The sequence below is a fragment of the Pelophylax lessonae genome (assembly GCF_965119305.1).
Source record: "Pelophylax lessonae genome assembly, chromosome: 7".
NCBI lineage: Eukaryota > Metazoa > Chordata > Amphibia > Anura > Ranidae > Pelophylax > Pelophylax lessonae.
Window position 1 is genome coordinate 238,461,938 of NC_138774.1, and position 15,250 is coordinate 238,477,187.

Consider the following 15,250-nt stretch of genomic DNA (forward strand, 5'->3'; position numbering starts at 1 on the left):
GGTATATATGCTAGTATTTATGCAGCTATTGACCCTATTCTGTAATGGTGGTAATCGGCAACTTATAAGGGAATGTTGATGGGGTGGAGGGCAATCTGGCACAAACACACTGGCTGGGAGGGTCACTAATTGACACGGACATCACTAGTGACAGTAATACAATGATCAGTGCTAATACAATAAACTGACACTGTACTATTGGCACTGGCTGGGAAGGTGGTTTACATGTAAGGGCAATTAAGGGGTTACCTGTGTGCCCAGCAATTGTAATGTGTGCTGCTTATCCCTACTAATCTGGCTGGTTTTTTTTCTCCCTGCTTTTCAGGGAGAAGAAACAGCCGGATCGCTGTTCCTAATGTACACAGTGTCTGTTTTGTGCACACAACCCAATCGCAGCAGGGGGCACACACGTGCACCTCAAACTCAGAAGAAGGCTGGTTCGCGTACAGGACTGCCTGTGCCTGCCACCCGCTTGCAGTATATTTTACTCTTGAGTGGTTGGCAGGTGGTTCAAGTAGAATTTCGGCCTCAACTGAATTACTTGTAAAATGGCCCCTTCCCTCTCCTTACACATGCTGACTTGCCTGTGTATAAAAGAATATATATATATATATATATATATATATATATATATATATATATATATATATATATATATATATATATATATATATATATATATATATATATATATATATATATATATATATATATATATATATATATATATATATATATATATATATATATATATATATATAATCTATCTTACCTGTTCTTAGTCTGTTTTTGGTTTACTCACATGAACCCCTGTGTCAGCCAGCAGCGGTTGAGGGGAAGAAGAGAGCACTTGACCACCACGGGAAATGCTTGGGAGTTGTGACCTCACCCAAAGGCTTCCATGTCCCAGCCATTGTCTGCAATCCCTCGTCTTCCCTGCAGCCGCTTCTGACTTACACAGGGGAGCTAGATCACTTGACTGGAGCAGGCTGAAAATAGGTAAGTATATACATCTTTCTTACACAGTCAGCATAGGTGTTAGGTTGGTAAGAGCATTTTAAGGCTAGTTTGGTTTAGGCTGCAATTCTACTGTAACCCTTTCTGATGGGGTTTCTCCTGACAAGTCAAGCTCCAGACCATCTAAAATAGTTTGATCTTAATTTAACAATACTCACGCTAAATATTCTAATTTTTTTTTTTATTATCTTTTTCAGCTTGATCGTGAAAAGTCCAACCTGGAAAGTAATTTAGAAGACCTGCAGAAGACTTTGGATGATGTTAGGAAGGACCTCTGTAATGAACAGCAGCGAAACAATGAGTTGGTAGAGCAAATTAAGGCATTCCAGCAGGAAAACCTTCACAGGCAGGAAAAGGACAATGGAAATAACCATGTAAAATGTTCCTGTGGACAGGAAGAAACTGAATTGGCCAAACTTGAAAAAGAACTGAAAGAAGTCCAGCAAAAATATGAAAAGTTTGAGGAAAAGTACCAAGAGGAAAAGAAAAAGTGGGGAATGAACAAACAAGCTTCCCGTGAGGATCTGCGGTCATCTTTCCAAAGTGAGACCAATGACCGAGGGCTGTTGTCCGATCTTCAGGAAGAGTTGAGGACTGCACGGAGGCTCTATTGTGACTTTCAGAGCAAGCTCAATCTAGCCCAGGAGGAGCTCTTGGCTTTTATAGAAGAGCTCGCTCACCTCTACAACCATGTCTGCATGCGTAATAACCTGACACCAAACCGTGTCATGCTTGATTATTACAGAGATGGTAAGGGCGCAAAGGTGCTTTTTAGAAAAAGAAAATCTTCAGACTTCTTTGGCAAACTTGTGGTTAGCCCTGACATAGAGATAACGGAGCTTCACAGTGGCGAGCGATCCCCACTGAGTAGTCCGGACTCTACTTTGGGGTCAGATTGTGCGGACTCGCCTAGAGAGCTCCTTAGCATCACTCATCTAGTAGCCATTGTCAAGGACCAGATTAAACACCTGCAAGGGGCTCTTGCTGTGTCATGGCACCAAACATCACTGGACAGTATTGCCTCTGACATGGAAAAGGACAAGGAGGTTCTGGTGGAGGAAATCATGAAACTGAAAGCTTTGCTGAGCACTAAGAGGGAACAAATAGCAACTCTGAGGACTGTTCTGAAGGCTAACAAGCAGGTACATTTTGTCTTAATCAAGGCTCCAGGTTGTATACTATTTATTTTTTAAGTGTCTCGCTGTTTTATGTTCTTTTTTTATAATTGTTAGTGCTTTTTTTATAATTTAGTGTATTTGTATGTTTTTATACTTTTTCCCTAATTTAATAAATTAACTTGGCCCTCTTAAGATTCGTGTTTTATTTTATTTGACATGGATTAGGGGGTCCCTCTAATTTTTACTCCGTAGCTATTGTTTGGGCATTATATTTATCTAAATGTATTGGTCTTAAAGCTGATCTCTAGTGTTTGATTTAACTGATTCCTGCCAGGCCTATAGTCGAATGACAAGTGAGAGGGAGCTCTCCCATCCTGGATGGACATCATATGATGTCCTCCGAGTCGCGCACCTTGGAGCCATGCTGCGGCGTGATCTGTCACTCGCTGTCTCACCAAGCTGGTCCAAACAAACTATTTTCACTAGCAGTTGCAGCAGCTGTGTGCACTATATAAACTGTTGGTAGCCACAGCTACATACAGTATATAATGCTTGTTTCTGTTCCCTGTACTGTTTCTGGAGCAAAATCGAGTTGAGCTGAGCGCTGTTCAACCATTTAGAGGAAGCTTTGTATTCTATGAATAAATACAAAGCTTTCTCTAATTGGTTGAGGTGAAGAGGTAGCCTAATGACATCACAAACTCCACCTCAGCCAATCAGAGGAAGCTTTGTATTCATTCATAAAATACAAGGCTTCCTCTGTATGGCTTGGCAGCGCTTTGCCCCGACTCGATTTTGCTGCGGGAGCAGGACGGGAAGACTCCATCCCGGTACCAGAACAGAGTGCTGTATACTGTGTGTAGCTGAGGCCACATACAGTTTATACAGCGCTCCCAGATGCTGGATCTGTAAGTGAAGTAAATAGTTTGGACCTAGCTGTCCAAACTATTTCAAGGTAAATTAAACGTGGAGATCAGCTTTAAAGTGTATATGGTCCCCAGAACAAAGAGGAAAAAAAAGTATATTGCAGTTTACCAGGTCTTTTATATGTTTTTGCTGCTTTTCGTTTTTTCTGCAAGTTGAAAAAATAACTTGTTGATCCTGCCAGAAACACAGTGCACTTTAAGTTCTTAATATCTTAGCCAACAAAACTAATGCTATTGTATCTTTTGTGAAGTACAGATTACCTCCCCCCTATGTATTAGAGATTGGTAGAGACTATTTGCAGTCCTAATCAGTAGAGCAGCCTGTGGTGATGACACTGCTTTTTCATACATACAGTACAGTGAGAGATCGTTGTCACCCAAGGGCAGGACATGTTACTGGCCGAGACACCAGGAAAAGATCTGGGAGAAAAAAAAATGAATGCAGCCACCACATCCAAGAACCCACCAAGCTATACTTTTTTTTTTTTTTTTTTTTCCGTTTTTGGCTTTTGATATGCTTTTAATTCTAACCTATTTTTTGGACCACACAGACCAAAGCAACCGCTTCACTTTAATGTAGCCCCTCCCCAGCAATAAATACTTGCCTTCCTTTAACTCCCCCATTGCTCCATTCAGCTGTCTGGAGCTAAGGAAAGTCCTTTGAAGGCTAAGAGATGCCCAGGTCGTAGCTTACACAGTGCTATAGATCCCATTTTGACTACACCGATGAGCCCAAGGCTTTTACATAGTGGGTCACATGCTCCTACAAACCCCGGAAGCCAGTGCTGAGCAGAGCGGCAGGGGAGCTTAGAAAAGGTATATGATGGTTAGGTGGGGAATTAAAGCAAATCTTTTGCTATGCCCTGAATGGGCAAAGCACAGGTTTCCTTAAGGATGCCTAGCTAACCATTCAGTGCTTACACTTATATTAATAAGTGGTTGTTAAGCCACTTCATAAACTACACACAATCTCCTCCTGTTATAAAGCCTCCTATGCTGCAGTGTATGCCCTTTGTAAAAAAAGATCGGCGGTCACGTGACTCCTCGAGGCTCCCTCTCCCGATCGACAGAGTGGGAGAGGTCGAGTTTCCCCCGCTGACATCAGTTGGGGAGGAGGGGAGCCTCTAGGAGTCACGTGACTGCTGATCTGTGCTGTGAAATCAGGTAGTAAAAATGGGCATCTTTTTTTTTTTTTTTTTACCAAGAACATACACTGCAGCATTGGGAGCTCTATAACAGAGGATTATGTGTGAGGTTTAAAGGTATTTCAGCGGCAGGAAGGGGGGGCAGGATTGGTAAGAGCTGACAGGCAGGCGGGGGGGGGGGGGGGACACATGAGACAGAGCGCAGGGCTGCGGATGGCGGAGGCACGTATGCTGGCCACTGTGTCAGGGCTCAGCAGCCATGATATACCATGGTCAGTGTACAGAGGGGAGGGCAGGAACTGGCAGGATCAGCCAGGGTTTCTAGGTGATACAGGGGACCAAATGAGAGGGCACAAACACTGTGCTGTGTAATGGAGATCGACCGATTATCGGCAAAGCCGATATATTGAGGGCCGATATGCACTTTCCCCGATATATCGGAATCGCCCACCAAGGTGACTAATATTGCCGATATTTTGGGGAAAGTTCTTGTACCGGAGTGATGCCTGCAGCTAGAGGCATCCCCCCGGTATCGGCGTCCATAGCTGACGGTCGGCTGTCTTGTAATGACAACCGATGCGGCTAAGAAGCCGCTCAGCTGTCATTTCAAGGAGCAGGAGGGGACGTCCGTCCCCCTCCTGCCGCCTTCCGTCCCACTGGAAGACCCGGGCAACCAGCCTGCACAGCCGCCAAAGACCCGATCAAAGCCACATTCGGCTCTGATCGGGTCTTCATGCAAAAACCCGGAAGTGATGTCATGAGTGACATCACTTCCGGGTACTGTCTGGCGCCAGATTAAAAAAATGACAGCATTCAAAACAGCCAAACTTGGCGTTTTTAATGCTTTTAAATGCAGAGGAGGGGTTTGGGGTCTTTTAGACCCCTAGATCCCTCCACAAGAGTACCTGTAAAGTAAAAAAAAAATAAAAAAATTTTTCAAAAATATCGGTATCGGCAACGAAAAACCAATCAGTCCATCACTACTGTTATATGCTTTAAAGGAGCAGGATCCTTCTATTTTTTTTCTTTTGGGTAACAAATGCTTTAAAAAATCGATTTCCAGATGTGCAGCTTTTAAAATACAGACATAAAAATTGAGGGGGGAGCCATTTCCATTTTATTTTTCTCTTTCGTTCATTGACGGACACGGCTCCATATCTTCTTGACCGATGGGTTTATGCTGCTCTCCATAGGAGTAGGACACCCACTTCCTGCTATAGGACTTTTTTTCTGCCTAGTTAGGACTAGGAGTAAGGATATAGTTTCTTGCTGGGATCTCTGGTCCTGGCAATTTTTTTCCTTTTTAACCACCTCCCACCCGGGCCATTGTAAATATATGGCCGGGTGGGAGTCTCCTCCTTCTGATCGGACGTTCCGGAACGTCCTTTAGAAGGAGAGAGATCGCGCCGCCGTGGGCACCCGCAGCGGCGCAATCTCGATGTGTCTGTGTCCCTCGGACACAGAGCAACATCACTCGGCAGGAGGGCCCTGTGATTGGCCCTCCTGATCACATGACGGCTGTGTCCAATCACAGCCGTCATGTAATGTAAATAGAGCCGTTGTAACGGCTTCGATCTCTTCTCCTCCTGACAGATCCTGTCAATGAGGAGAAGAGGAGAATATCGTTGCTGCAGCTGGGGTGATCAGTGAGTATTTCTAATTACTCACTGATCACAGGGGGGTCTGTGCTGGTAATCAGAACATTGATTACCAGTGCAGCCCTGGGGGGGGAGGGGTGCCACTAGAGCCACCAGGGATGCCCACCCATGACCACCAGGGATGGCAAACAGGGCTCAGAGAGCCCCCCAGTGCCCTCCCTATCGGTGCTGCCCACCAATGCCATCTATCAGTGCTGCCCACCAATGCCATCTATCAGTGCTGCCCACCAATGCCATCTATTAGTGCTGCCCACCAATGCCATCTATCAGTGCTGCCCACCAGTGCCGTTGCCATCTATCAGTGCCGCCCACCAGTGCCCATTATTGCCCACCAGTGCTGCCTATCAGTGCCCATTATTGCCCACCAGTGCTGCCTATCAGTGCCCATTATTGCCCAGCAGTGCTGCCTATCAGTGCCACCCATCAGTGCGCGGTTGTGCGATGCTGTACCCAAATATAATTGATGTCCTTTTTTCCCCCACAAATAGAGCTTTCTTTTGGTGGAATTTGATCCCCTCTGCGGTTTTAAGATTTTGCGCTATAAACAAAAAGAGCGACAATTTTGAAAAAAACACAAATTTTTTTACTTTAAAACATTCCAAATAAAAAATTTTAAAAAATCACATTTTTTTAAATCAGGCAAATTTTTTTTATTCTACAAATTTCTGGTAAATTCACAAAAAGCGTATTTCATTTGGCTTGCTCAATGGTTATAGCGTTTACAAACTACGGGATAGATTTTTGGACTTCTTATTTTTTATTTCATTTTTATTAGTAATGGCGGCGATCAGTGATTATTAGCGGGACTGCGACATTGCGGCGGACAGATCGGACCCCTGACTGACATTTTTGACACTTTTTGGGGGGGACCAGTGACATTAATACAGTAATCAGTGCTAAATAATGTGCACTGTTACTGTATACATGACACTGGCAGGCAAAGGGTTAATACTGGGGGTGATCAAAGGGTTAAATGTATGCCTATTTGTGCTTACTAACTGCAGGGGGCTCTGTAACAATGGACCAGAAGACTCACAGGACCCTTCTGCAATTTGGACCGCGACCGCCCTGGAGGTGTGTGAATCGGCTCCACTGAGAGCCGGTTGCTCTCTCCTGTCAGGCAAATTTGATGCGGGGAAACCAATTTGCTTAAGTGTGAACCCAGCCGAAAACCTGAGCTGCACCAGATTCTGAGTAAAATGCAAAATCCCACCCAGATTTCAGGTTGCTATATTCTATACAATTTGTTACATAGAGGGCTTGTTCACGCTTGCTTTGATCTCAGAAGAGCTATGTGCATTCGACAGGCAGTTAGCAGGTGTTGTATTGCCGCCTCGCCACCTGCTTTAACCCCTTGAGCCCTTGAACCCTGCATTAGCATGCGTGCCATTGCATGTAGTGTGGGGTGCTTGCAGAGTGGCCCCATCCACTTAATTGGGGTTGCTAGTGCCTACCAAAAGTGACTGGGTATAATTCCTGCCACAAAGTGAAGCTGCTGCCTCTTCAGCTAAACATGGAGACGATGGGGCTAACATTCCTCAACCGGAAAAAGATTCAAACGCAATATTCCCAATGCTCACGTTCCTGCAGAAATGGCGGTGTATGTAAGTGGGTGCTGCAGTGAACACCAGCTAGAACTGAAGAGAATATTGCCAGCACACAACGGATCTCCAAAAATGGGTCCAAATCTTTATTTAGCAACCACATGATTATAGCAGAAGCAATGTTTTAGAGTCTTGCAGGACCCTTTCCTCAGGACCTGCCTGATAAGGGCATTAGGCATCGTATGTCTGATGAAGGGGTCCTGCGTGAACACGAAACCTTGATTCTGCTATAATCTTGTGATCGCTGAATAAAGATTTAGAACCATTTTTGGAGATCCGTGGTGTGCTTGTGACTTTCTCTATAAACTGGAAAAAGAGGGTTGACCCATACAGGAGGGTGATTTGTAGATCTGAATTGCTGCTGAGGCTGGTAGCAATGCTTTTCTAGAATTGTAGGAAAGAGATCACTAAACTATATTAGAGTCCAGGTGTAGTTTATTATTTGCAGAGTTTATTTAAATAGCCAATGCATTTATCAGTGGTTCTTAAAGTGGAACTTTAGTCAGAAAATTAGATTCTCCTAGATTACTTTAGGCTGGCCCCCTTTTTTGTAGAACATTAAAATAAGTGTCTACTGGTTAAAATCCAGTAATACACTGACTCGCCCTGCTCTGCACATGCTCAGTAGTTCCCCGTTTTAAGCATTGACAAATTTGTTGAGGCCAATCTGCTGACAGCCCTAAAGCGGAATTAAACCCACCTATACTTTACAGCCAAGGAAGCTGCTTCTGTTTGATCTGCAACTTCCGTGGTGCGGCACAGTTATGACACCAGCCATTTGATGGTTTGACAGTTGGCAATTCCAGCAGTGTAACTTTTTGAAACCGTTGCATCTATGGGTTTAGTTCCACTTTGATTTACTGCTGTTCAGGGGCTTTGGGCTTCAGCAAAATGGCAGCCTCTTGCAAGAAGAAACTGGAGCAATGCTGGAGGCAATTTATAGCACACACTCATTTTGTAGAATGTATGTATGTTCCTTGCTAAAGAACATTATTATTATTATTAAGTGGTTATGGATAAAGTTCTACTTTAAGCAAACACTGTAACTGCTAACCTAAATCAGGACTTCCAAAACCATTCAGTGCACACTCCTATTCTACGATGTCTTCATGAGAGCCTAAGCATGCCCTGTGTGTACCAGGGTACATGCAGGAAAAATAAAAATAAAAAATTGTAATGCATGCACGTTATTGATGTTTTAAACATATTGGACTAGGTGGGACTTTAGATGAGACCCAAGCTGGTGTTGCCCGGCGTCTCCATCCCTATAACAAAACACAAAATGAGGTTGAAGGATTGTAAGAGGTGCATGAAAGTCAGCCAGCCCCCAGTTTGATGTACTCACCTTCCAGTCTGTCACCAACCAAATAAGACCTGTCTCTTGGTACAAAGAACAGGGGTTTAGTTGACACACATTTGCAAACGCATGTGAAAGCTGCAGAGCCACGTCACGGCACCCTGTTTAAATCTGCAGTCCTACACTCTTAATTTAGTGTCCTCACACTGGAGGCACATGGCCGCTAATGGGTGGATGGGGAACAGGTGAGAGGGAGACAGCCCAACCTCCCCCAACCCATCCCCATGCACGACTGGCTATTTTCTCAAAAAGTTCAAATAATTAGGTTAAAATATAACCATGGTGCAAACTGGAGAAGACCAGCTGAAAAGCATTACACCTCCATCCCCTTGGTGGATGCAGTATATGGATAGGAAGGGATTTTATATATGGGGCATGGCCTGTAAAGCACACTGCCTTTGAAATCCCTTATTTCCTTTGGGACTTTATATGAGACAAGCAGGTCATGCTATTGGTCTCCATCCCTGTATACGGAAAACACTAGGGTCAAATCAAAAACTGCATCCACCAAAAACGCACGAAAATCGCACGGTGGGACTTTAGATGAGGCACCAAGCTGTAAGCAAGGCGTCTCCATCCCTGGTTGCTTTAAACATATTGGACTAGGTGGGACTTTAGATGAGACCCAAGCTGGTGTTGCCCGGCGTCTCCATCCCTGCATCCACCAAGGGGATGGAGGTGTAATGCTTTTCAGCTGGTCTTCTCCAGTTTGCACCATGGTTATATTTTAACCTAATTATTTGAACTTTTTGAGACAATAGCCAGTCGTGCATGGGGATGGGTTGGGGGAGGTTGGGCTGTCTCCCTCTCACCTGTTCCCCATCCACCCATTAGCGGCCATGTGCCTCCAGTGTGAGGACACTAAATTAAGAGTGTAGGACTGCAGATTTAAACAGGGTGCCGTGACGTGGCTCTGCAGCTTTCACATGCGTTTGCAAATGTGTGTCAACTAAACCCCTGTTCTTTGTACCAAGAGACAGGTCTTATTTGGTTGGTGACAGACTGGAAGGTGAGTACATCAAACTGGGGGCTGGCTGACTTTCATGCACCTCTTACAATCCTTCAACCTCATTTTGTGTTTTGTTATAGGGATGGAGACGCCGGGCAACACCAGCTTGGGTCTCATCTAAAGTCCCACCTAGTCCAATATGTTTAAAGCAACCAGGGATGGAGACGCCTTGCTTACAGCTTGGTGCCTCATCTAAAGTCCCACCGTGCGATTTTCGTGCGTTTTTGGTGGATGCAGTTTTTGATTTGACCCTAGTGTTTTCCGTATACAGGGATGGAGACCAATAGCATGACCTGCTTGTCTCATATAAAGTCCCAAAGGAAATAAGGGATTTCAAAGGCAGTGTGCTTTACAGGCCATGCCCCATATATAAAATCCCTTCCTATCCATATACTGCATCCACCAAGGGGATGGAGGTGTAATGCTTTTCAGCTGGTCTTCTCCAGTTTGCACCATGGTTATATTTTAACCTAATTATTTGAACTTTTTGAGACAATAGCCAGTCGTGCATGGGGATGGGTTGGGGGAGGTTGGGCTGTCTCCCTCTCACCTGTTCCCCATCCACCCATTAGCGGCCATGTGCCTCCAGTGTGAGGACACTAAATTTAAGAGTGTAGGACTGCAGATTTAAACAGGGTGCCGTGACGTGGCTCTGCAGCTTTCACATGCGTTTGCAAATGTGTGTCAACTAAACCCCTGTTCTTTGTACCAAGAGACAGGTCTTATTTGGTTGGTGACAGACTGGAAGGTGAGTACATCAGACTGGGGGCTGGCTGACATTCATGCACCTCTTACAATCCTTCAACCTCATTTTGTGTTTCGTTATTGATGTTTTATCCCTTAACATATGCCGCAAGTACAAACCTTCAAAACTTTCATTGCAAGTGTGCTAGTGTCTTTCGATAAGTGCCGATATTGTTATGGTATCCATAACATCTTGTACAACACATTTAACTTAGTACACAGATATAGAAAATGGGAGTTTAATTCACCACTAATACCATTCTCGGGGACAAATTATTATTATTTTTATACCAGCGAATGAGTTATTTGGCGTATGGATAAAAATGCACAATTAACCACTTCAGCTCCGGAAGGTTTTACTCCCTTAATGACCAGGCCATTTTTTTGCAATTCGGCACTGCGTTACTTTATAATATAATTGATGTCCTTTTTTCCCCCACAAATAGAGCTTTCTTTTGGTGGAATTTGATCCCCTCTACGGTTTTAAGATTTTGCGCTATAAACAAAAAGAGCGACAATTTTGAAAAGAACACAATTTTTTTACTTTAAAACATTCCAAATAAAAAAATTTAAAAAATCACATTTTTTTTAAAATCAGGCAAATTTTTTTATTCTACAAATTTCTGGTAAATTCACAAAAAGCGTATTTCATTTGGCTTGCTCAATGGTTATAGCGTTTACAAACTACGGGATAGATTTTTGGACTTATTTTTTATTTCATTTTTATTAGTAATGGCGGCGATCAATGATTATTAGCGGGACTGCGACATTGCGGCGGACAGATCGGACCCCTGACTGACATTTTTGACACTTTTTGGGGGGACCAGTGACATTAATACAATAATCAGTGCTAAATAATGTGCACTGTTACTGTATATATGACACTGGCAGGCAAAGGGTTAATACTGGGGGTGATCAAAGGGTTAAATGTATGCCTATTTGTGCTTACTAACTGCAGGGGGCTCTGTAACAGGCACACCGAGATCGGTGTTTCAGCTTAGCTGAAACACATGGATCTCTCTGTGCCTGTGTGACAGAAGAGCCGCCTGCTTTGTTTACATAGGCAGGCGCCTCTCCTGTCAGTTTCTGTGAAGATTGTGGGAGGCCAGCGGCGATCATGTCACTGCCAATGATAATCATGCCCGCTCCCACTGTGTCTAATCACAGCAGGAGCGCTGCTCTGGTGGCATGCATGCGCTGCCGAGAATGCGTACACATAATCACGTAGATCTACTTGATAATGCACAGCTGAGCTGCCCTGACGCAGGAAATCTGCATGGGGTGGTCGGCAAGTTGTTAAGAGATGTAATGAAAAGGGGGGAAATATAAACTTTTCAGGGACCTATTGGTAAAAGATGAAATAAGATATCACCAATTAGGACACTTAAAAAAAAAAAAAAAAGAGATTACCTCAACCAATAAGATCAGGAGAAAACGCCATTTGAAAATTTGAAAAAAATGCTCAGCTCACAGGAGGTGCCGAGGCGCTGCCTTTCCCAGATCTACAAGATTCTTACTAGGATGGCCGAACCAGTAACTCCACCTTATCTGGAAGAATGGGAAGCAGAGATTGGCACAAATTGGCAAGAGAAGGAGAAAATACTGAAATGATTAGATGGGATGGGACAGCAATAGATATAAAGACGATAGAAATTAATTATATGGTTACCAAGGTGGTATTTTCCCACATCAAAGGTCACAAATATCAAGTAGGAGATTCACTGCTTTGTTGGAGAGGATGCGGGAAGAAGGGTACAATGATACATATATGGTGGGGATGGCCAGAGAAACAGGATTTCTGGCAGGAGGTCACTCAACTGATTCAAGAAATCTCCGGAGTGAATAAAATGTATCCATTTCAGAATACTAATTTTACAATTCAGAAATATAAAAAGCCGGTGATACCACATATAAATACAGCAAAATATTTAATTCCAAAACTATGGCAAGCACCAGAGAGTCCAACAGTGGGTTAGAAGAGTAGATACAACTTTACCATTATGGGAACAATTACATTGAAAATTTTGTAACAATGTAGGAAGGATGGACAGAGTTCAAGCATACAAAGAAATATACCGAACTAAGGGGTATCTGAAACAGGAAAGGTGTGGAAAAAGTAAGAGGGGGTTCTGGGGCCAAGGGAGGCGATGGGAGGAAAATGGGGGATTTTTAGCTTATATGCAAGAGTTTGTTTATGTATATTGCATTTTTTAATTGGAAAATTTTAATAAAATTTAAATCCAGAAAAAAACGAGAAGATGCTGCAAGTGCAGCGATCCATCAGAAATACATTCCGCTCATAATCCATGTTGTGGGCCTACAACACAGCTTTTTTTCAAGGATGGAGTGGTGTCAGCCCTGTCCTACTGTCTTTTGCTAAACTACTACTCATCCACTCCCATTCTCAGGACTCTACTTCGGGCTAAGCATTCTGTTATCCTTCCCAACAACTAGGAGGGTGTAATGACTTTTTGAGATAATATAGAAAGGCTACCAAAGGCACACCTAATTCGGATATTTGACTATACCAGCGATCTAGAATGTCGTAATTTCCTAATCTCTGATGTTATGGTCAGCAGCTGCAGTGGATAGCATATAGCAGTGATGGCATCCCAGATGTTTTGGAACTAACATTTCCCATGATGCTTATGCACTCTGTAGTGAAGATGAGCATCATGGGAAATGTAGTTCCAAAACATCTGGGGTGCCAAGTTTCACCATCACTGGCAATATAGTATATATAGACGCAAGTTAATGCAATTCTGTGTTCTTTAACCGCTATCCGGACCGCCCGCCGCAGATTTACTGCGTCAGGGCGGCCCTCCTGCGCGGAACCGACTTGCATCACTTGGCAGCGGGGTCTCCGATACACATTTGCTTCCTGACACTTGCAATCGGGCAGCTGTTGTAAGCTGACCGTTCTTCTCTCTGAAATGATCACAGAGCTCCTGTGATCCTTCTGTATAGGAACACGTGTCTCTGTGATTATTTCACAAGCCCAACCCCCATACAGTGTATATAGTAAAGTCACTGGTCCCCCCAAAAGTGTCACAAATGTCAGGGATCCGATCTGTCTGCCGCAATGTTGCAGTCCCGCTAAAAATCGCTGATCGATGCCATTACTAGTAAAAAAAACAATAAAAATGACATAAATCTTTCCCGTAGTTAGTAGACACTACAGTATAACTTCTGCGCAAACCAATCAAAATACACTTATTTTTTATTTTTTTTTTACCAAAAATGTGTAGCGGAAAGTTTTTTTTTTTTTTTTTTTTTATTTGGGAATGTTGTATAGCAGAAAGTGGAAAAATATGGTTATATTTTTTTTTTCAGAATTGTCGCTTTTTGTTTATAGCGCAAAAAATAAAAATCGAGGTGATCAAATACCACCAAAAGAAAACTCGATTTGTAGGAAAAAAAGGACATCCATTTTATTTGGGTACAGTGTCGCACGACCGCGCAATTGTCCGTTTAAAGTAACACAGTGCCGAATTGCAAAATATGGCCTGGTCATTAAGGGGGAAAATCTTCCGGTCCAGAAGTGGTTAATAACTTTTTTTTTTTGTTTAAAAGATGCAGCACCAACACGCTTGCACTTGCAGGCTGCTATTTTCCCACAATGCAATGGGCAGTAAGGTCCTGCCATTCATCTGTTCCTTCTCATGATGCATTGTGAGTGGTGCAAGTCTCCACATTACAAGAATAGAAGTTTGCTGTTGTAGTAGTCAACATCCCTGAATAAGCAATATATAGCAAAGAAAATCCCCCACATTTAGGACTTGTGTTGTCTATAAAAATTGTGTAAAACTTTTTTATGAGAGTCGGTTCACACTGGGGCGGCACGACTCTGTACTACTTCGGGGGCGATTTGTGCATTCCCATGCACCACGACTTCGGAGCGACTTGCACGGAATTCATAAAATGAATGTCTATGCAAGTCCCTCCGAGGTCGCCCCGAAGTAGTACAGGAACCTTTTTCTAAGTCGGAGCGACTTGCGTCGCTCCTATTAGAACGGGTCCTGTAGCAGTCAATGAACCGCAAGGGAGTGTGACTTGTCAGGCTGACAAGTCGCTCTAGTGTGAATCGAGGCTGATCCCATAAAGCAGTGGCCCTCAACCCTGGCCTACAGGGCCCACTAACAGGCCAGATTTTAGGTATTACCTTGGGGAGATGCAGACTAGAGTACTGCAATCACTGAGCAGCAAATGATATCACCTGTGATGTATTTCAGTTATCTTGAAAATCTAGCCTGTTAGTGGGCCCTGTAGGCCAGGGTTGAGGACCACTGCCATAAAGTATTAGATAATACACTGTATAATTAAACATGTACAAGTTGATAAATATACAAGGGTACAGTATATTTATACTTGTTAATACATGGTTTAACCCAAGCAATGATCACATAGAACATCCAACGCGTTTTGGCAGCACCTGGCTCCGTCCTGCGGAATAGTTCAACAAATCGTATAATGTGATCTACAGTGGAATCAGATATAATGTTTAGGACATATAAAAGGTATACTGCGCCCTTGAATATTTTCACCAACTCGTATATATTGAGAAAAGTGTTTATTATAAGTGTTAGGGCTGCACAATATTAAAAAAAAATCACATTGGGATATTTTTTTGCCAACGATATATATTGCAATATTTTTTTGCGGCGGATCCTCT

General features: G+C 43.3%; 1 protein-coding gene across 1 annotated transcript in view; it reads left to right on the forward strand.

Annotated features, from left to right (window-relative positions):
- Positions 1 to 15,250, forward strand: part of LOC309560129 (protein bicaudal D homolog 2-like) — a 98,802-nt gene that overhangs the window by 54,345 nt on the left and 29,207 nt on the right. Inside the window, exon 5 of the mRNA XM_082263675.1 lies at positions 1,215 to 2,159. Coding sequence (XP_082119801.1) covers positions 1,215 to 2,159 — 945 coding nt within the window. The remainder of the gene's footprint in view (positions 1 to 1,214; positions 2,160 to 15,250) is intronic.